General features: G+C 37.0%; 1 protein-coding gene across 6 annotated transcripts in view; it reads right to left on the reverse strand.

Moving 5' to 3' along the window:
- Nucleotides 1–23,828, reverse strand: part of TM9SF5 (transmembrane 9 superfamily member 5) — an 80,736-nt gene that overhangs the window by 21,808 nt on the left and 35,100 nt on the right. For 2 of the 6 annotated variants that reach the window (XM_059884532.1, XM_024989327.2), the window contains exons 8-15: nucleotides 21,040–21,119; nucleotides 17,947–18,043; nucleotides 17,114–17,246; nucleotides 16,004–16,123; nucleotides 15,754–15,811; nucleotides 4,563–4,722; nucleotides 3,177–3,325; nucleotides 391–502 (exon numbers count right to left, since the gene is read on the reverse strand). In XM_059884532.1, coding sequence (XP_059740515.1) covers nucleotides 391–502; nucleotides 3,177–3,325; nucleotides 4,563–4,722; nucleotides 15,754–15,811; nucleotides 16,004–16,123; nucleotides 17,114–17,246; nucleotides 17,947–18,043; nucleotides 21,040–21,119 — 909 coding nt within the window. 6 annotated transcript variants of the gene reach the window in all.

The raw sequence follows: 23,828 nt of genomic DNA on the forward strand, positions 1-23,828 counted from the left end.
CATAACAAAGCATTTTACAATCTATTTGGAGAGATTATAAAAATCTCAAAGCTATAGGGGATATCAGAGAATACCTGGCCTCTCTCCTTATTTTTAAGGATGTAAAACTGAGACCCAGCCAGGTGGATTAGCCTAAGTAATCCTAAATGGATTACCTCTAAAAGTTACTTAGAGGTAAAGACAGATTGAGACTGCTGCTGATGCTAAGTCGCTTCAGTCGTGTCCGACTCTGTGCGACCCCATGGACGGCAGCCCACCACGCTCCCCCGTCCCTGGGATTCTCCAGGCAAGAACACTGGAGTGGGTTGCCATTTCCTTCTCCAATCTCAACAGACTTCGAATAATGCAAGTTTAGAAAGCTTCAGATGTACTATTTTCTTATGTCTTTACCTCGGAACACAAATGAAAATAACACAGCAGAATGGTAGCTTCAGAACAAGTAATCAGAAGAATTATAAAGACTAAGAAAAGGAAGCCAAACATGATGTACATCTGATGAGACCTGAAAAGAAAAATGACAATTTTAAAATAAGCTTTAACTTAAGGATACACACAGAAAGATCCATCCAACTCTAAACAGTAAACTGTCACACACTTTTCTCACCTTGAGATTTTCATTCTAGACTTCATCTATTCATGTAATATCATCAAATTCATGTAGTATCCATGTAGTATCAAATATATACGTATATTCCCTCACCTACACAGCTTCAGAATTTGGCCATATTCTCTCTCATCAGAAATAGTATTGCTACTCACCAATATTTGTCTGCTCCTATAATTTAGTTTTCACTTGAAACCCATCAATTTTCTCTATACACAGTTGAAAACATGTTTTCTCTTTAGAAACGCAAATAGCATGCTGCTGCTGCTGCTGCTGCTAAGTCGCTTCAGTCATGTCCGACTCTGTGCGACCCCATAGACGGCAGCCCACCACGCTCCCCCGTCCCTGGGATTCTCCAGGCAAGAACACTGGAGTGGGTTGCCATTTCTTTCTCCAATGCATGAAAGTGAAAAGCGAAAGTGAAGTCGCTCAGTCGTATCCGACTCTTCGCAACCCCATGGACTGCAGCCACCAGACTCCTCTGTCCATGGGATTTTCCAGGCAAGAGTACTGGAGTGGGGTGCCATTGCCTTCTCCGACCAGCGACTATATTATACAACAGAAAACCACAGAATCAAATTTTGTTTTTGGAGGTCTATTAACAGGTAGCTTCTCCAAATTGGTCTTTATAGCACAACACACATAATTCTGTTAAATCTACTTTCAAACATGCATCTTTAAAAATATCACTGTGTAGATTACATTTAGGCCAAACTTCAAAGGAATGAAGTAATTCCTTTCATTATTATAGAGCAAGCTGACTAAATTGGGATAAGAAATAGTCATTTCAAAAAGCCTTCTGAAGAGAAGAAACTGGTGAACTGATCAATATTCCATTTTAAAACCTCATGTAAAATATACACCTGGGGGTGAGGATGAAGGATGGGGGTTGGGAAGAATCATCTCTAGAGTTCATAAATATATACAAAGTTGTACACAACAAGCACCCTGGTTTCTCATTGAAACAAAAATTAAATCATCTAAAGAATCTTGGCTCAAGCAGTAAAGAATCTGCCTGCAATATGAGAGACCCAGGTTCAATCCCTGGGTCAGGAAGATCTCCTGAATAAGGACATGGCAACCCACTCCAGTATTCTTGCCTGGAGAATTCCATGGACAGAGGAGCCTGGTGGGCCACAGCCCATGGGGTTGCAAAGAGAGTCGGACACGACTGAGCGACTAACACTTCAAATAATCTTTTAGTTTTGCTTTAAAAATACTTTCCCATCAAAAATATCTGCAAAATTTGGTTACTATAAAGGTAACAGATTTTACTGCTTATCTTTCAAACAACTTTGACACAGTGCTGTTTATAAAAGGTGGGCAATTAATGTCTATGATTAAACCTAATTTCCTAGTACATCAAAGCTTTGTCTAGAAGATTCTTTGGGGACAGAAGTGTTATAAACATGCACAATTGGTGACTGCATTTTATTTTATTGTGCATTTGCCCCATCTCCAAAAATCCCTCCAGAGTAAATCCCACTTGGCAGCTCCCAAAACCAAAATGCTGTCAAGAATCAGGAAGTAAGAAAAAAAAGGGACTTGGAGCAACTGAAATAGCTGTCACAAAGCAGGGGCACTAAAACTGTAGCACTTTAATCAGAGAGCACTGGTTCTTACTTCACATGCATTTGTATATTGGTTATTGGTGCATGTGTGCTCAGTTGTGTCCAGCTCTTTGTGACCCCATGGACTGTAGCCCACCAGGCTCCTCTGTCCATGAGGTTCTCCAGGCAAGAATACTGAAGTGGGTTGCCATTTCCTCCTCCAGGGGATCTTCCTAACCCAGGAATCAAACCTGAGGTTCCTGCATCTCCTGCATTGGAAGGCAGATTCTTTACAACTGAGCTACCTGGGAAGCTCCATATTGGTTATTAGAATTCTTAAATTACAACAGATTAAAAGTAGCAGATAAAAAGAGGAAGGCTTTAAGGAAAAGGCATCTGACAGCACAACTAACAGTTGACAGAAAGGAAGACAGAAAACCATGACTTATAGCTCAGTACAGATGAAGACCCAAAATCAGTGCTATTCACGTTATTTTTAGCAGAGAAAATAAATGAAATCTTGCATGGGAGGCCAGTATGGAAAAACGATACAAATCAAAGCTTCCCCTTCCATCTTTAGGTACCTCCCTCCAAGGGACACCCCCATTCAACCCCCTGCAAAGTCTCAGAGAAGTATGGTTTGAGACCAACTTTTCTAAGTCACCTGGAAAGGATTAAAAAGAGGCTATTAATTTTCAAAAAGGAAAGCTTTATAGACATTTCCATCCAAAAGTGGCTTTTAAATGTTGTAAATTAAGTCTTAGTTTCCTAGGAAATTCCTTCGGGTCAGATTGCTATTCCCTGGATAAAACAGGGTAGTACATGAAGTCTTACTATACCAGAATTTGACCTCGACATATAGGAAAATTAATTTATTAACAATTAATATTTTGGAGATTAAGAAGATATGAATACCTATGGCTGATTCATGTTGATGCTTGACAGAAAACAACACAATTCTGTAAAGCAATTATCCTTCAATTAAAAAATAAATAAGCTAAAAAGAAGATAATGATACTCACCAAATGCTGTTTAGAATAAAAAATAGTTGGATAAAAATACAACCAAAAGGTAAAACGCCACCGATGATGATACTAAAAAGTGGTCTTCTAATGAAATCCTGGTGAGGAATATGACGAGGAATCTGGTTTGTACCAACCGGATAGTCAAACTGCTCGAAAATAAATCAAATGAAAATCAGAATGAAATAAAACTGAAGTAAATTTATACAGACAGCATCACAATACACAATCTTAAATCTGAACATTTTCAAGAGCAGTTATATGGGCAAAGGCTAGACCAATGCTCTGCCACAGAAATACTATGATGCAAGCCACAAAGGCAGTAAGTATCCAGTTTCTTATATATGTTATTTGATCTAATGATCTAACATGCCCAAATAGTATCATTTACATTTGTGACCAATATAAAATTATTAATCAAGATATTTTACATTCTTCTTGTTGTTGTTGTTCTAAGTGGTTGAAAACCAGTGTGTATTTTACACTTACAGCACATAATTCAGACTAGCCACATTCCAAGTACTCAAAAACTATAGTTGTTGAGTGGCCACCATGTTAGATAGGACACAGGTAAACAATAAGGATGTTTATCTTTCCTTACACATTTCAAGGGAGATATTGGACAAAACTTACTAGTGACTGTTTCAATGTAAAATAATATATGACGTCAAAAAGTTCTCTCTTAGAATTTGTCTAATAATTTATCTCTGAAAATTTGTCAACAGTTTTCAGAAATTTTTCTTTTTCTGCTCTATATGGAACTCCACTTCCTGTTTTGTTTTGTCTGACTTCTCCCATGCAAATTCATGCTATGTCCTCATAATACAACCCTTTTGTAGTGTGGCCTCATTTAGTCTTTTTGGTATACTGTTCCTTTTCCCTATATGTTGAATAAGCTATCAAATATGTACACTGGGTGAGAAGATACAAACTATTACACAGAGAATGGATAAACAACAAGATCCTACTGTATAACACAGGGAACTATATTCAATATCCTGGGATAAACCATAACAAAAAAGAAAAAAAATCCGTCAACAGAACCCATTTCTTGGATTGTATCTTGGCTTTCTTCCCCCAACTATATAATCTCATCATTTTTCTGACTTTCTTAAAGTCAGCCTTCCTATAATATATCTTTTAAATTTTGCCCATCAGAGAGAGAGGGAAATATAAACAACCCATAAAATGTGAAATACATTAAAGAATGTCTTTTAAAGTGTTACTGTCTTTCATTTAAAGTTTGTAAAAATCTTTTATCCCTAAATGATTATTCTTCGTCATTTTCTCCAATGGTACATCTTCCATTTCCTGTATAGTCTATTCACACTGAGGTATTATTTCAGACATCATTCGATGGTCAAAAGCAGTATTTTAAAAGTTTACCTTTTGGAAACTTCCAACGTATGCACCCAAAAATGTTAATGGCACTGAAATTCCAAACCACAATGCAAGGATTCCTACCAAGGTACCAAATGAGATAGCAGATGATGACCCTTCAATCCAAAGAATTAAATTCATGATAAAGATGTCAACAAAGACCACACTAGGGGAGAAAAACCATCAGAAAATGTTACGATTTCAGGAAAATGTTATAAACATACTTGATATGAATGTTAGAACATTAAACCCCAGAAGAATATTAAATCATTCTGTGTAAACCCAGTTATTGAGTTGGAGCTTAAACTCAATACCATATATATAACAAGATAGCAATTTATTACAGGACATAATTTCTACATCTCACTCATCTTTGCAGCTCCAGAGCCTAGCAGAAAATAAATAGGGTGTGGAATAATATACCATTGAAAAACAATATGCAATAGAGTAAACACAATTAAGAAAATACATATATTAAAACAGATTTTAGAATACTAGACTGAAATGGGCTATATAAAGCCTCTTGTCAAACAAGTATTCATTTAAAACCAAGAGTTTTATGATTTCCTGTAAGAAAGTTCATTAAAAATTATCTTATACATACCTCTTTTTTTTTCAGAGCCTTCCTAACAAAGATTCTGCCATACAATTTCTATTAATAGCTCTAAGTGGTGGGGGGAAATGTTTACTATCATGCAGACATTTTCAGCTTTTTTTTTTTTTTTTGACCTTCAGTACAGGAGGTAGAGAAATCTTAAAAGCTGTTTCACAGGTAGTGCAAATAGGGCTCAAAGTTATTAAAAGTCCTTTTAAATTCCAGCATAGTGTAAGAAGCATTTTTGGGAATGGTGGCAGTTTGATTTGTTTTTAAAGAGTGTATTTGCCAAAGTGGGGGTGAGAGATGGTAGGAGTGGGAGTTTTGGGATTAGCAGATGCAAACTGGTATACACAGAATGAATAAACAACAAGGTCCTACTGTAGAGCACAGAGGACTATATTCAATATCCTGTGATAACCATAAGGGAAAAGAATATGAAAAGAATTTAAGATGTTATGGAAAAATCTGAACAAACTTTTCGGCCAAACCTGTGCAAGTGTGTGTGACTGAATCACTTTGCTGTACAGCAGAAATTAACACAACACTGTAATTCAACTATATTTCAATAAAAAAATTTTTTAATGTATATTGACAAAAACCTACTTGTGTATACAACCTTGTATGTAAATAAGATTTTTTTCCTCTTGATACCACCTCAGAAACTGAGTCTCATTTAAGTAATTTAGTATTTGGTTAGATTATTTCAAGTAGATTTTTGTATTCTGGATTTATAATTTTGTTGACAAAGATTTTGGTGATCAATTTGCAAGTATTTGTTAATCCTTGAGTATAAGAATCTGTTTTTTCTCTGCATGATTTCAATACCTTTAGACCATGAAATTTTTGCACCTTATGTCCCTGGATATATTCCAGTGTCTCCTGGCTTATAGTCTATGGAACTTGAATAGAATTTGTGTCCTGCTGCTGTGTTAAAACTGTATAAATCTTAATTATGTTGAATTGGTTCATACTGCTTTTCAGGTCTACTATGTCCTTCTAGTTTTCTGTCTATTCATTCTATTAATGTTTTAGAGTTTGATATTGAAACTTCCCCTAAAAATCTTTATTTATCTACTTAAAAAATAATTGTAATATATAGTGGAACTACATATAACTTTGTTTTGTATTTTCCAAGTCTCCTGTAAATGTGTTATACTTCCATAATTTAAAAAATAAAAACATTTTTTAAAGAATCTGTCTTTTAAAAATAGTATTTAATATTTTACAGCCTAACTAAGTGTAATGGAAATCACTACTTTAAATCTAGGAAATAAGCCATCATGTATCTAAAGATGAATAATTTCAAATGAGCTGATAAGGTTTTTATTACTTTTTTATTTGAAATGTTTTATGGACTGGCTTAATTCTATTTAAAGTTTAACTGTGTGCTTATGGTTTATTTTGTATAAATTTTACAATAAAATAATTTAAATTTTCCCCCAAAATAAAACAAAGTGTTTAAATTCAAAATCAGCAGATCAACCCCTAAGTCTAATGGATAAATCACCAGGCAAGCCCAGCTACTATGCCTGTAGATGTTCCAGACAAGTTTAATCACAGCTACAGGTAAGTATGGGTATCAGTGGTGCGGATGTGAGTGTTTCTGACAGGGATTCATCCCTTCCTCTTTCTTAACATTTATTTATTTGGCTATGCTGGGTCTCAGTTGCTACATGTGGGATCTAGTTCCCCAATCAGGGATTGAACCTAGGCCCCCTGCATTGGGAGCATGGAATCTTAACTACTGGACTACCAGGGAAGTCCCATGAGTGTTTCTGAAAGCCTAAATGATGAGGTTGAAAAGATGGGCAGAAGTTAGACTGTGGAAGGCTTTGAATGTCCAGTTAAGGAATATAGACTTTATCCTGTCAACACTAGGAAGCAACTGAAGGGTTTTTACACTCAAAGCTGTGAGATATTCCATGCAATTTTCCAGAAAGGTGAATCTACAGCATTCCAAAGGACAAATCTAAAGGAGGAGATACTAGAGGCAAGGAGACTAGATATAAAGTGTTAAGAATCTGTACAATGTGATGATGGTTAAAATGTAAAGAATGTATACAAAAGACATGAAGAATTAAAAGACTTTGGGTTAAAGATGGCACATTGAATGCATATTTAGTTCTGCTCCCTCATCAAAACCCTGATAAAATTATAGCAAAAGGATTTTTTAAAGGCATAAGGATGGGGGGATGTTGTAAAGGGGAGAAGATATTAGCAGCAAAGTTTGGAACCAGAGAGCAGACAAATAGTAACCAAATTAGTTGGAGTGCGAACCTGTATCCTAAGTCGTCAGTAGAAAAAGCTGAGAGGCAACTCAGTTTATACCACAGAGCTCCAAAAAGGCTTGGGAATTTGTGGTGCCAGGTACCTCTACAGGTAGGGATGAAGGAGTGGCTAAAACCAGAAGGACTGGTTCAAAGTCAGCCTGAGATGTGGACAGACCTGCAGATTCTGTCCCCCACCCCCCAACTCTGCAGAACCAAACATCATTTCACGACCCCTGCAGAAGACAGGAGGGTTAGTTCCTTAGAGAAGATTCCTGAAGCTCAGGAAAAAACTTTACCAAGACCATTTAAGATCCTCAGAGAAATTAAAGGAGACATTGCAGCCATGAGACAGGAAGAGGAAATTTTAAGAGTTTTGAGAAAATGGAAGAGTTCTTGCTGTTGTGTTTTTGTTTTTGTGTCAGCTGTGCCACAGGACTTGTGGCATCTTAGTTTCCCTGACCAGGGATCCAGCCCCCTGCAACAGAAGCACACAGCCCTAACCACTGGACTGCCAGGAAATTTCCTAGAAGAGGTCTTAGGCATTAAAAGTATGACCAGAGGCACTTGTATGTGAAATCTAAAAAAAATAAATAAACTTATTTACAAAATGGAAAGAGACAGACATAGAAAATAAACATATGGTTATCAAAGGGGACAGTGAAGTGAAAGTTGCTCAGTGGTGTCCGACTCTTTGAGACTCCTATAGTCCATGGAATTCTCCAGGCCAGAATACTGGAGTGGGTAGCCTTTCCCTTCTCCAGGGGATCTTCCCAACCCAGGGATCAAACCCAGGTCTCCACATTGCAGGCGGATTCTTTACCAGCTGAGCCACAAGGGAAGCACAAGAATACTGGAGTGGGTAGCCAATCCCTTCTCCAGTAGGTCTTCCTGATCCAGGAATCAAACCAGGGTCTCTGGCATTGAAGGTGGATGCTTTACCAACTCAGCTATCAGGGAAGGAAAGATGAGGAGAGGAATAAATCAGGGGGTCAGGATTAACATATGTAGCCCACCAGGCCTCTCTGTCCATGGAATTTTTCCAGGCAAGAATAGTGAAGTGGGTTGCCATTTCCTCCGCCAGGGGATCTTCCCAACCCAGGGATTGAACTGGTGTCTCCTGCATTGGCAGACAGGTTCTTTACCACTAACGCCACCTGGGAAGCCCATATATACACATCAGGGAAGTCCTATATACACACTACTATATATAAAATAGATAATCAGCAAGGACCTGCTGTATAGCACAGGAAATGATACTCAGTATTTTATAATAACCTATATGGAAATAACTTTGAAAAGAACATTTATATATATATGTATATATACACATATAACTGAATCACTGTTTTGTACACCTGAAACTAACACACTATAAATCAACTATACTCCAATTTTTTTTAAATGATAAGGTAAATTTAAACCTTAGTAAAAGGTTTGGAAGATAAAGCTGATGAAATGTCTTAGAAAGCAGTTTAAAAAGAGAAAGAAATGAAGAACAGGCAAGAAAAAAAAGGAAAATTAATGATCAACCCAGGTAAATGTAAAACAAGTTACATGGATAGAGTTCTTTCTGAATATCTTTTAGGGATAGTAAGTAATTTGCTGAAGATCAAACAGCTGGGATTCTTACTCAGATGTGTGTGTGTGTGTGTTTTTTAACAGCAAGCTTTCTCCATCCCACTGTGCTATAATAAAGCGTCTACAGTAGGAACCAACCAGACCAATCGCATCTACCTTCTCCTCCCCAAAACATTTTGTCAAAGATCAGAGACAGGGAATGTGGTGACAGCCACTTGATGCTGCACCAGGTTAGGCTTTGAGGTCTACTGTTTAGAGAATCTCTGATTTCAGTCTTCAGTTGGAAATTCTCTCAAGGCCCATTCCAGTTCTAGTATTTTAAGGCTTCCTTCATATTTTCCATCTATTTTCAATTTCTTACTTAGGATCATTGTTTTGGATCCTTCCCCATCCCTCATTATAAGTGATTTTGTCCTTTCTAAACCTTCTTTCATTTTATTCTTTTTTTATTCATTCATTCTTTCATTTTACCATTTCTACTTCACCTTTCCTCCTTGCATTTACAGACTCTTCCATTAACACTTTTTTCAGTAGGCATATCTATTCTGCTCTTTAAAGGCTCATACTTTGCTCCTGTTGGAGATATAGCTTCCAGTCCTTTCGAACAACAGCATGTACAACAATAAAACCTCCACCTTATGTCTCATCAGTTTCTGGCTTCTCAATAAGGGAGTTTAGTTTCCCATGATTTAACCATACTTCCTCAAATGTTTTCTTAATACCTTTCTGCTCTAATGAATTTGTTTAGCCGCAATATTCCTCTGCCACATTTTCTAGCTTTGGAAAGATTCATTTTAACTGTTATCTTTCCATAGCCAGAAAAATTACTTCTCAGTTGACAAATCATAACCTTCTTTCTTATATATAAACTCAATTAACCCGTCTCAACGATTTCCCTTTTGAAAGTACACTCTAGAATGCTAATATGTGTTTAACAATTCTGTAACTGTCCTTCCATTTCATGTTTTTATATTCTAAGTATTTCTTCCTTTGTCGATGTCTAATTATTTCTAGACCTTTTCATAGAATCTTAAACAGCAAAACTAGAAGGAAACTTAAGAGGTTACCTGGGTCCATCTCCTACTTGAAACATTTATTCACACATTCATCAAACATTTATTGAGTACCTATGAGTTAGGCCCTGGTGTTCCAAGATAAATAAAACAAACATCCTTGCTCTGAAAAAGCTCAGTCTAGTGGCGGACAGAGATAAACAAATTACAACATAGGAAATACTATAGCAGATAATAGATATAAAACAGTAGGAACACAGAAGAAGAGAGTGACCAAAAATGCTTTGTAGATCACAAAACAATTTCACAATCCATTAGCTCATTTACTTTTCTTTTTTTTTTTTTTTCCCCTTCCCAGCCTTGGAGTTGGAGGGGGCTTCCTACACCCAGGGCTGACCCTGTGCCCCCACCATCATCCTGTTTTTCCCCAGCTCCCGCAGGACAAAGTCCCAGTCCCTCAGCCTGGTGCTCAGGCCTCTCTGTGGTCCAGCCCTGGCTCCCTGGCCTTCCATCACCCCTCCTCGGTGCCTCTGCAGCTCCAAGCTGCTCAGACTTTCCCAACAGACCAGACTGCTGCTTGCCTTGTGCCTTCGCCCCTGCTGTGCCTTCTGCTTGGGTGCCTTTCCCTCATTTACTTTTCTAAATGACTCTGTGACACAAGCATTACACGCAAGGAAATGGACAATCAGAAAGGTTATAGGACATATCCAAAGTCACTTAGCTAATACTGAGTACTAGAATTCAACCTTCCTTCTTCTAATTTTAAAGTTTGGGTACATGCCCATCAACCTCTGCTGACTCTTCCCTTTCTTACCTACCGCTTTTGGGGCTACATGCAGCAAAATTACATCATTTAATAATTTTACTTTTTTCAATTTCTCTTAGGAAGTGTATGCTCATTAACTGAACTGCTTCTCCATGTAAATTCAAAACCATTTTTACATTGTCCATGTCCATACCATGAGGCACTGAAACTCTTTCAAATTACCACATTTTAACAAATAAGAATCCCAATACCTTAAGATTCTCCCTCTCATCTACTTAAGAAAGCCCCTAAACCTCTTGATAATCACGATGGTGTGATCACTGACCTAGAGCCAGACAACCTGGAACGTGAAGTCAAGGGGGCCTTAGAAAGCATCGCTACGAACAAAGCTAGTGGAGGTGATGGAATTCCAGCTGAGCTATTTCAAATCTTGAAAGATGATGCTGTGAAAGTGCTGCACTCAATATGCCAGCAAATTTGGAAAACTCAGCAGTGGCCACAGGACTGGAAAAGGTCCGTTTTCATTCCAATCCCAAAGAAAGGCAATGCCAAAGAGTGTTCAAACTACCACACAATTGCACTCATCTCACACGCTAGTAAGGTAATGCTCAAAATTCTCCAAGCTAGGCTTCAGCAATACGTGAACTGTGAACTTCCAGATGTTCAAGCTGGTTTTAGAAAAGGCAGAGGAATCAGAGATCAAATTGCCAACATCCGCTGGATCATGGAAAAAGCAAGAGAGTTCCAGAAAAACATCTATTTCTGCTTTATTGACTATGCCAAAGCCTTTGACTGTGTGGATCACAATAAACTGTGGAAAATTCTTCAAGAGATGGGAATACCAGACCACCTGACCTGCCTCTTGAGAAATCTGTATGCAGGTCAGGAAGCAACAGTTAGAACTGGACATGGAACAACAGACTGGTTCCAAATAGGAAAAGGAGTACGTCAAGGCTGTATATTATCACTCTGCTTATTTAACTTCTATGCAGAGTACATCATGAGAAATGCTGGGCTGGAGGAAGCACAAGCTGGAATCAAGATTGCCGGGAGAAATATCAAAAACCTCAGATATGCAGATGACATCACCTTTATGGCAGAAAGTGAAGAGGAACTAAAAAGTCTCTTGATGAAAGTAAAAGAGGAGAGTGAAAAAGTTGGCTTAAAGCTCAATATTCAGAAAATGAAGATCATGGCATCTGGTCCCATCACTTCATGGGAAATAGATGGAGAAACAGTGGAAACAGTTTCAGACTTTATTTTGGGGGGCTCCAAAATCACTGCAGATGGTGATTGCAGCCATGAAATTAAAAGACGCTTACTGCTTGGAAGAAAAGTTATGACCAACCTAGATAGCATATTGAAAAGCAGAGACATTACTTTGCCAACAAAGTCCGTCTAGTCAAGGCTATGGTTTTTCCAGTGGTCATGTATGGATGTGAGAGTTGGACTGTGAAGAAAGCTGAGCACCGAAGAATTGATGCTTTTGAAGTGTGGTGTTGGAGAAGGCTCTTGAGAGTCCCTTGGACTGCAAGGAGATCCAACTAGTCCATTCTAAAGGAGATCAGCCCTGGATGTTCTTTGGAAGGAATGATGCTAAAGCTGAAACTCCAGTACTTTGGCCATCTCATGCAAAGAGTTGACTCATTGGAAAAGACTCTGATGCTGGGAGGGATTGGGGGCAGGAGGAGAAGGGGACGACAGAGGATGAGATGGCTGGATGGCATCACCAACTTGATGGACGTGAGTTTGAGTGAACTCAGGAAGATGGTGATGGACAGGGAGGCCTGGTGTGCTGCGATTCATGGGGTTGCAAAGAGTCGGACACGACTGAGCGACTGAACCGAACTGAACACATGTATATGGTATACAATATGAAAAGAAAAAGAAACATAGAGAAACAGCGAAAATAAGTATAAAACAGTCTCCTTCACACTCCTGTCCCCCAGCCATGCAGCAACCCACCTAGGGGACAACTACTGTTAACAGCTGCTTTTCAAATAAAAAAAAATACATTTTCATAAAACTGTGATTTGATACTGAACCATTTCATAGTCCCTGTAACCCTGAGCCATGTTATTAGGGACTTCCACTCGAATTTTTTAATTTTGCTGTCTAAAACATCCTTCAAAATTGATCCCATAGAAAACAAGATAAAAACAGCTCATAGTGCACTGAAAATGCTAATTCATTTCCAGACATTAATTGTTCAATTTAGTTAATCAAGCTTAGTGACACAGCATATTCTAATTCTTTTAAATTTTCTATTCTAATGACGTACGTAACTTCTTTTTACAATGAGATGGAACATCTGTCTGATGAAAAAAAATAGGCCATTATTATTCATCTGAAGCCATGAAGGCAGTTTCAGGAGAGATTTACATTTATTTCCTCTCCAGTGCCTAGCATAATGCATTAAATATAGTAAAAAAAAATTTTCAAAAATACAATAAATAAGTTGAATGAGTAACTAAATAATGAAGAGAATAGTAGATGGTTTATTGACTAGTTCTTGCTCACAATATCCCTTGTATTACAATCCAGTATAATGACTTTTGCACAATGGCACTTTTGTGCCAAAGTTACTCAATTTCAGATTCATCTGAGTCTTGAACTTGAAGCAACAAATATTTGAAATATCGTCAAGGACATTGCTTTCTTACATAAAGGTATTAAAGCTCAGGAAAGACCACCCATTCTAGTTCACTTGAAAAGAGTTATAGAAAAAGCAGATGGCTCTATTCAAGGTGGCAAGGGGAAAAGGAGTGCATTGTCCTTATTTTAAATAAATCAAAAACTCTGTGGTACATGTATTTGATGTGCAAACTTGGAATATTCAAGCCTTTCCCTGGAGTTGAAGGGAAAAGCCACACGTAGATAAAACATTATGAGTCTACTGAATGTATCATCTATCACTGCATTGCACTGATGATGGCTTTATACTCAGTCACAGAGCATTTGCTCTCATTTTGTCACTGATTAGTATACAATGTAACTGAATTTATTATGTATAACTTCCATTATAGAATTTCCACCATTGTGACGGGGCTTCCCAGGTGGCTCAGTGGTAAAGAATCTGCCTGCCAATACAGGTGATGAAGGAGAGGTGATGCAGGAGACACAGTTTTGATGCCTGGGTTGGGAAGATCCCCTGCAGGAGGAAATGGCAACCCACTCCAGTATTCTTGCCTGGGAAATCCTATGGACAGCGAAGTCTGGTGGGCTACAGTCCATAGAGTCACAGAGTCGGACACAACTGAGTGACTGAGCATACATATATGCATTATTGTGACACACTTCTAGCATTAAGGACATGGGAATTTTACAACAAATAGAAATTAAATTACCACAAAACAGGACTTCCCTGGTGGTTCAGTGATTGGGAATCCACCTACCAATGCAGGGGACATGGGTTTGATCCCTGATCTGGGAAGATTTCACATACCATGGAGCAACTAACCCCATGAGGCACAACTACTGAGCCCACGCGCCTAGAGTCTGGGCTCTATAACAGAAGAAGCCACCGCAATGAGAAGTCTGTGCACCACAATTAGAGAAAGCCATGCAGCAATCAAGTCCCAGTGCAGCCAAAAGACACAATTTTTTTTAAGTTCCATGTAACAATTAAGATATAATCCATGACATTTCCTACAAAAAAAAAAGTCCTCCAGAACATATTAAAGAAAGAATTTTTTTAAATCAAACATGCTATGGATTGAATTGTTTCTCCCAAAAATCTTATATTAAAATCCTAATCCCTACTTTGCTCAATGTCATGTGGCAGTCTGAATGGGAGGGGAGTTTAAGGGAGAATGGATACATGTATATGTATGGTTGAGTCCCTTCACAGTTCACCTGAAACTATCACAATATTGTCAATCACATATACCCCAAAACAAAATAAAAAGTTTAAAAAAAAAAAAAAAAAAACCCTAATCCCTAATGTGATAGTGTTTGGAAATGGGGCCTTGGGAGAGGGATTAGGTTTAGATGAGGTCATGAGGGTGCAGCCTTCATTATGGCATTAGTGCCCTTACAAGAAGAAATACTGTAGAGTTCAGTGTCTCTCTTTTCCTCTGCCATGTAAGGATGCATCAAGATGGCAGCCATCAGCAACCAAGAAGAGAGCACTCACCAGGACTCTATCCTGTTGATGCCCTGATCTTGGGCTTCCCAGCCTCCAGAACTGTGAGAAAATAAATGGCTGTTGTTTAAGCCACCCAGTCTATGGTATTCTGTTACAGTAGCCCGAGCTGACTAAGATAAAACATATTAAAGAATCTGAAGATAAAACTCAAAACAAGTCAGCACCTTATTGGTGAGGCATTATGGGAAGAGCACTGGTCAGGGATATTGGGTTGGCCAAAAAGTTCACTCATGCTTTTCCACAAGATGGAAAAACCCGAATTAACTTTTTGGCCAAGCCAATACATAGCCTGAGCTCCATTACTGACTTCACGTATGACCTTGAACATGTTGATTCTGCATCTTTAGAATTAGGGCACCAGAAGAGCTCCCTAAGAGCCACTGTGCAGCACCACCCTGACTCCCTCTCTGACCATGACTCTGCCTGGGGTCTGCAGTCACTAATGACACTGCAGTAACAAGGTGAGATAGGAAGAAATAATCACAGAAGGCAGAGACAAGGAGAATAACACAATGTGGTATATAAGCTGCCACTCTAACATGATACATAAGGCAAGATGCATAACTGAGATGAGCATTTATGAAACCTGCTTCAAAAACAAAGATCAAAATTGAATACTGCAGCACCATCACCATCTCTTTGTACTAAGGGTTACAAAAAGATGAAAAGAATGCAAATACACCAAAAAAGAATGCTGCAGCCACAGAAAAAACAGTGGTCACTCACCTCCATTCTACTCTTCATTATTGTGTACAATGATTTTTCCAAGGTAAAGTATAAGAAAGATTATAATTGTGTAGAGAAAGGAGAACATCATATACTAACCCAGGACACAGCAGTGCCGTCAGAAAGAAATTTGTCTTCCACTTCAGACCTCTAAACGCTGAGGAAGTAAAGGACAGAATAATTACTAGGGCAACTAGATTTAGTCCACTTTACAAATATTTTACAGTAACAAGGACACAATTATATTTTGCTAGGTCAGCTAAAATTCCTGATGCAATTTTTAAAATTTTCAAGCTTTTTAATTTCTATATTTAACACACCAACTTGGAATAATAATAGTAATGCTTACACTTGTACACCTTAGCAGACACGTATCCAGCAGATGCTCCCATAAGGACCCATAACACAACAGAACAGGTCATTAAAGCACCACGATTAGCGGGAGAAAGAAAACCAAGACAGGCAAGAACTAAAAGCACAAAGAAGAAATATCAAACCAGTGACAATGATAGCCTCAAAACACATAAGGCTTTATAATATATTAAAGACACCTTATTAAGACATTTTTATGAAACAGCATACAGGGAAATTCTCTGATGTTACTTACTTAGCTAATTTTTTGACAATCTGTTCTTAACGAAAAGTCTGATCCCATACAAGGCAAACTGTGTTTTCAATTTAGTCTTTAACCTCCTTGTTTAAATCATTAATTATATTATTTTAAATCAAAATCAAAGAGAAGATCGTCCCTTTCCCTACTCCAGTAGTCACTCCCTAAAGAGCAAATCATTTTCCCCACAAAAATTTCCTTCTGTTTCCTTTTATTCAAGGCGGGGGGGGGGGGGGGGGGCGGAACATCACAATGAGACTCGGTCCCAGGAAAACATAACCTTAAGAGCTAAAGTTAGAAGTTATCATTGACATCTGAAACACCTAATAAGCCATTTATTTACAGAAGCTTTGTTTGTGAAAATCCCCACTCTGGTTATCAAAAACTGACAAACTCTACTCTTGGTTGATAATGAAGGCAGAGAGAGTTCATCAGCCATTGTGAACCTACTAACGATGCCACTTCATTTATACATTTCAAGACCAGCGCTTAGGCTTGCCTTAGCATTTCAAAATCCTAATCTCTGAATTACAATTCCCTGAGCCCACCTAAAATATGATCTACCCACATGCAAAGCAAGGAACATGTATATTGGACATTACAATAAATTATTCAGAACTGAAGAAACTATGAAAGGTCCTTGATATAGGAACATATTCAGATCCATACCCTTAAAATAAAATACAAATTTTATTTTAAATATACTACAAATACTCATTAAAATATACTATAAAATACACATTTCCTTAAACTTTAGGGTAGAATTTTCAGTTCTTTTGTACACATGAATCAAAGTTTAACCTATGTCAGGATGTTGAAGATGACACATATTGATCTGAGCCTACTCACATAGAGTAATAAATGTCATAATCAAAACTTGTGTTCCTTGACCCAGTAAAATTGATAACAACATTCCAAGCCTTGGAGGTCTGAATACATCTGCATGAACAAGCTTCCAACCGTAATCCTTCTGGATATCTTCCTGCATAAGAGAAAGTCTTTAATAAACGCAGGAGTTATTATGACAGAAAGTTACAAGAGCTCTGAAAGTTAGCAGAAAACTAATTTTCCTCTAAAGACAAACTAATGGCTCATTTTGGATAAAGTAGGTCTCTGGCAGGTATGTGATCCTGCCATACAAATGAGCCATTCTCTAAATTTTGCACTGAAGGGAGTGTGTTAATTATGTAAAGCACACAACTGGCTTGATTTTCATGGAAAAAGCAACATGATTTAACATACAAAAAAGAATTCAACTAATTCTATAGAAATTAAAAATTCATCAATACATAAATGATCATAAGAGTCAGAAGAGTATAAATTAGATAAAACTAAATTTGCCATAAATTGTAGTATTTTGCAATGTTTTGTACATATTCTCATGTTCCAAATTAATGAAAATCTTAAATAATGATATTTTGAAAGATCAGAACATGGAAAGGTATATAATCAAAGAGTCGATAGCAAATAACTCTCTAATAAACTTACCTATACTTTTTAAGAATCTACACAATACTCTATACTTTGATTCAGCACAATATGCAAAATTACTAGACATTAAAATGTGTTATATTCAAGGTGCTATACTCTAAGTAGAAACATAACCTTGAGAACTGGGCAAAGCAGGCATTCAAATATTGGCTGAATCAAATATGTGCATTTTTATTTACAGGAAAACAAACCTGATTATATCTGATAATATCTTTGTGGAGAGTTCTTAATATGATCATAGCCACCATTCCAGTTAAGAAGAGAACAATGACAAATGAATTCAAGATACTACAAAATGGAAAGAAGGAAAAATAGAAGTTAAACCTCAAATTTCTTATTTGAACAGTAAAAAAGAAAATTTGTGCACATGTAAAAGACATTCAAATTGTCATGTCAATCAGTTTTCTAAAGTTACATTTGGATCAAAGGCTAATACATTTGGATAATACCTCAATATATTAAATGAACTTAAAGTTCTATCACAAAAGTTCATTACCAATTAAGCAATAGAAGCAACACTATTCTTAAGGTTATTTTACAACTTTTTAAGAGTACATTCCCAAAATAAACAAGGGGAAATGAAAAAGATCAGGAACGCAAACTTAGTTCCAGAACATGAAACTGAGAATGGAAGTCCAGGAGTCAAGGTTAAATTGATGACTGCCTGACTGTCCTTGGGTAGATCCTTAGATGGACCAAGGCTTTTAACTTTATCAAGTTTCAGGGTAAAGATCCCATGGACCACTTACCTACCAGCTCTTACTGGTTCCAAAACTGAATCTTAAAAATTATGTCCAAATGAAAACCAAGACCTTTAGCCATCCCACCACCCAGCCAAATCCAGACACATTTAAAAAAGTTTCACCAGAATCTCTGAAAAGACCAGCACTGTTGTAGAAAAGTGCCGCTAAGATGTCTAAAATGTCTGTTAAATGTCATAAGTAAATTAGCTCGAGACAGAAACTAAAGTACATTTATTATTACATCATAAATATTAATACTAGAGATTAGCCCCACCATTGATCTGGATGCCCTTTCCTTTCATGACCCCTTTAAAGAAACCATTTTAAAAAATTTTATTTGAAGAGACTCCTTGGAGGTGTGACAAAATGGGACGTGGACTATTGCCCCAACAGAAGATTTTCTAGAAAAGTTAAGATATGATCATTATAATGAGGAGGAGAAGGAGGGAGAGGAGAAGGAAGACTGAGGATAGAAATAGGAGGAGGAGAATGGGAGCTATTCTCACTTTAAAGGCAATAGCATTGTAAATCAACTGTACTTCAATAAAATGAAATTTTAAAAAATAAAGTTGATAACTAATGAGAACCTACTGTTAGCTCAGGGAACCCTACTCAGTGCTCTGTGGTGACCTAAATGGGAAGGAAATCCAAAAAAGAGGGATATATGTAAACACATAGCTGATTCACTCTGCTGTACAGCAGAAACTACCTCAATATTGTAAAGCAACTATACACCAATAAAATATTTCTTTAATTAATTTTACTTAGAGGCTAATTACTTTACAATATTGTGGTGGTTTCTGCCATACATTGAAATGAATCAGCCATGGGTGTACATGTGTCCTCCATCCCAAAATAAAATATTTTTTTAAAAACAAAGGCAATGGCAGTATAAGGAAAATCATTACCTCAGAAGACCATACTCATAGAATTATACCCTTCCTTACTTTCATCTTTTGGACTTCCCTGATGGCTCAGACAGTAAAGCGTCTGTCTACAATGTGGGAGACCTGGGTTTGATCCCGGGGTCAGGAAGATCCCCTGGAGAAGGAAATAGCAATCCACTTCAGTACTATTGCCTGGAAAATCCCATGGACAGAGGACCCTGGTAGGGTCCATGGGGTCACAAAGAGTCAGGACACGACTGAGCGACTTCACTTTCACTTTACTTTCATCTTTACCTTTATAGTCTTCCTCCATCCAAAACTGCTTTATTATAAGAGATGAAGGGGGAAAGGTACTATGTGTACAGTTTCATCTATTTCTCATCAGCTTCTCTGATCAGTCTCCTAAATTACTAACTGAAGATCCTATGCTCGCTGTCAGCACTTTAGGAAAGCCTCAATCATCACATTCTCAGCTGGTCCATCCTTCAGTTTCATGTTGAAACTATTCCTTCCACAGTCACGAAGGACTTCTAACTCTGTGGTTTGATCCTGTTGAAGATTCCTGAGGAATCAAGTCCCTTCACTGTGATTCCACTAGAATGTAAGCTTCCTTCGAGAAGAAGCCTGGGTGCCTTATTCACTGGCATGTCTGAGCACCTCCCCTAGTGCTTGGCATCCTAATAGGGATGAAAATGAACACCTGGAGAATGAATCGACCTTCACTCACAGACATTATCTCCACACAATTGTCTCATCTAAATGACTTGCCTTGATTAAGTGACCACTTGCAGTGCTTTGGTTTCTCATCTGTAATCTTTTCATCTTTCTCTGCTCTTTTCCCAGTGTTTCATGACATCTTTACCTTCCTCCACTCCAGTTGGTTACTGCTTTTCCTACACTCTACTTTGCTCAGACTTTCTGACCCCACAAATGAAAGCATCTGTCTTGTTCTCCTTCCATCTTCTGCACAGGGTCCACTATCACAGTCCTATCCTGCCTACTTCCCAGCATGTATTACTCTTTACACGCAGACATGCTATCTCTTGGACATCTCAGCCTTCTTTTTCCCTTGAGCATAAACATTAGTATATTTACAACAGATTTTCCTTTTTGTTTCTCTTTGTGTATGTAGAGAGGTGGGGGAGGAGAAGAAGAGGGGAAATTAGCCAGAGAGAAGAAAAACTGTCACTCAAGATCATCTCTGATAGGGGGTTAGGGGAAAGGGAATTGGGTGAAGTAATTAAAAGGTACAAACGTGCAGTTGTAATTTAAATAAGTACTAGAGATATAATGTACAATATGATAAATATAATTAACACTAATGTACGTTATACTGAAAGTTGTTAAGACTGTAAATCCTAAGAGTTCATCACTGAGGGGAAATTTTTACATTGCTTTCATTTCGTATCTATAGGAGATCACTGATATTCACTAAACTTTGTGTGGTCATCAATACAAGTCAGATCATTATTCTGCACACTTTAAACTTATACTATTATATGTCAATTATATCTCAATAAAACTGGAAGGAACAAAAGATCATCTCTGGTAACAAAATAATTTTTTAAAATACACATATGCATATATATGTGTGTGTGTGTATATACATTTCCCACCGTGAAGCTACTTACTCTTTAATTCATAAAGTGCTTACCTAAACCACTGAATGCTGGTATGAGACATAGATTCCAAAATATAATCCCACCTAGAACCCCACCTGATCTGTTTGTTTTCCTAGAAACAAAAATACAAAAATCACATGACCAAATTTTAACTGACCTTTTATTAAAGGTTATAATCCTAAAACAAAGTTATTCTGCCTGTACATTCTCCATTTCTTTACTGCTAACTTCATGGAATCATGCAATCTAGCCTGACATTTTCATCTTACTTTTATTTACTGATATCCTATCTCATTTCAGGCTTCCCTGGTGGCTCAGATGGTAAAGCATCTGCCTGCAATGCAGGAGACCCGGGTTCAATCCCTGGGTTGGGAAGATCCCCCGGAGAAGGAAATGGCAACCCACTCCAGCACTCTTGCCTGGAAAATCCCACGGACGGAGAAGCCTTGTAGGCTACAGTCCATGGGGTCACAAAGAGTCAGACAAGACTGAGCAATTTCACTTCACTATCTCATTTCAGAAAGGGACTAGGAAAAAAAATTTAGTTTACTGTTCATCAGAAATAATAGCACCTTTTTGTTATTTTTCTGTCACCCTAAATCCACCCCATACTTCATTTCTTTTTGTCCAGACCACATTTTCATCTTAATTGAAACTTCATAGGCATATATAATGAGAGTCACTGTGGTTTGTTTTTAAATTTAAAAACCTAAAAATAATCAAAAATCCCCATCAGAATAGGAATAAACAAACTATGGTAGTCCATGCTAAGAAATACTATGTAACCATTAAAAAGAATGATGTACATCTCTAGGTGATGACATGTCTATGAAATAGCATTAAATGAAAAAATAAAGGTGGAAAGTACATAGTAAGACACGTATGTACAGCAAGATTCTATTCCCCCTCCAAAAAAAATACATATTTTGTAGATGCAAACATTTTTCTGCAAGAAAAAACAATGGTTATACTTTCGGAGGAAGAGACTAGAAATTAGGGGAAGGGTAGTAAGGAAGGCAGAATTTTACTTATACATTTTCTATATGGTTTGAAGCCTTCACCACATATAAGTATTATCAATATTATTATTTTAATTGAACTAAAATTTTGAACTATAAGACAACTTGCTTCACTACAACATACCAAATCCACCTCCTGCAAATAGGTTTATTATTATTTTGTTTACTTAGAAAACAGTATTCAATTTCTGTCATTATTTCTTACAGAATATTCTAATATTTTACTTTTGTACTTTAAGTATTTTGAAATGTTTCAGCAACAAACTGATAAAAAGTTTTTTAATACTGTGGTTCTCAATACTTATTAAAACCTAAGAAAATATAATCACCAGTTGTTTCTGCTGATGTATGATCAAACTGAACCTTTCAATAGCTTTCTTATAAAATAGCCCCAATAAATGAATATCTTAAAAGATAATCCCTGATAAACATTTAAACCATTAATGTGGTATGATTACCCCTTAAATTAATGGCATACTCTTAGCAAAAGGAAAACACAGGTAACAAACGGACCAAATATGACTTATTATTTAAAATTTGGTATCTGCACCCATCATTTAAAAAGTGGATATTTAATTTAAAAAAACACAGGGTTTTTAAAGTACCTTTAATATTAATTTCTCATTTTAATTAGTTTCTCATTTAAATGCTTTCTTCTCTGCAATCACCCACTGTGTTTCTTCAGTCTTTGAACTTCATTGAGGCTTTCAATGGCTAAGTCAAAGATCTCTCCTGGTAAATGTCACATTGCACTTGAAATTATGTGGTTTATTTTCAAATATCTTTTGATAATGATTTCTAAAATAATTCCAGTGATAAGAAAACAGACTCTGTATGATTTCAATACTTTTAGACCATGAAATTTTGCACCTTGTTTTATGTCCGTGGATATGTTCTAGGGTCTCCTGATTTATAGTCTATGGGAACTTGAATAGAATTTGTATCCTGCTGTTGTATGAAAATTGCATAAATCTTAATTATGTTAAATTGGTTCATAGTACTTTTCAGGTCTGCTATAGCCTTCTACTTTTCTGTCTATTCATCCTATTAATGTTTGAGAGTTTGATATTGAAGCTCCAACTAAAAATCTTAATTTATCTACTTAAAAATAATTGTAATATATAATGGAACTATAGTAACTTTGTTCTGTATTTTCCAAGTCTCCTATAGATGTATTATCATACTTTTATAATTTAAAAAAATTTTAAATGGGCAGAAAAAATTAATAAAATTAGGTATCTATGTTTTTTGTAAAGTGTGGGGGATGGGTATGAAGAAAGTCAATGTACACTGCTTTTAAAAAAATGGAAATGATGGATTTTAATTGAAATGACTTTTAATTCAACAGTAGACTTAGCTAACACCTGATGACCCAGTGTTCATGATGAACATCATCTATGAAAGGTCAGGTTGACATTTTGTATCTACTGATGTGAGGTATCATTTTGCAGTCTTCCTGTTGAGAATCCATGGCCTGAGCCTGGTCATGAAGAACCATCAGACAGACCCAGGTTGATGGTCATCCTACAGAATGTAAGGTCTGTACTCTTCAAAATTTTCAAGAATATGAAACATAGGGAAAGACTGAAGAACTGGCCCAGATTGGAGGAGATCAAAAACTAAATATAACATGTAATCCTGGAAAGGATACTGAACCAGAAGGGGGAAAAGTAATATTGTTGGCCAGCTGGCAAAATCTGAATGGATGGATATGAATCAGATGGTAATGTAATGCTGTAATGCCAATATTGATTCCTGGTTTGCACAGTTGTATACTTGTTTTAGGGAAAGACACTCTGGCA

Source organism: Bos taurus, unplaced genomic scaffold (assembly GCF_002263795.3).
Source record: "Bos taurus isolate L1 Dominette 01449 registration number 42190680 breed Hereford unplaced genomic scaffold, ARS-UCD2.0 Super-Scaffold_1723_ScbfJmS_2085, whole genome shotgun sequence".
Taxonomy (NCBI): domain Eukaryota; kingdom Metazoa; phylum Chordata; class Mammalia; order Artiodactyla; family Bovidae; genus Bos; species Bos taurus.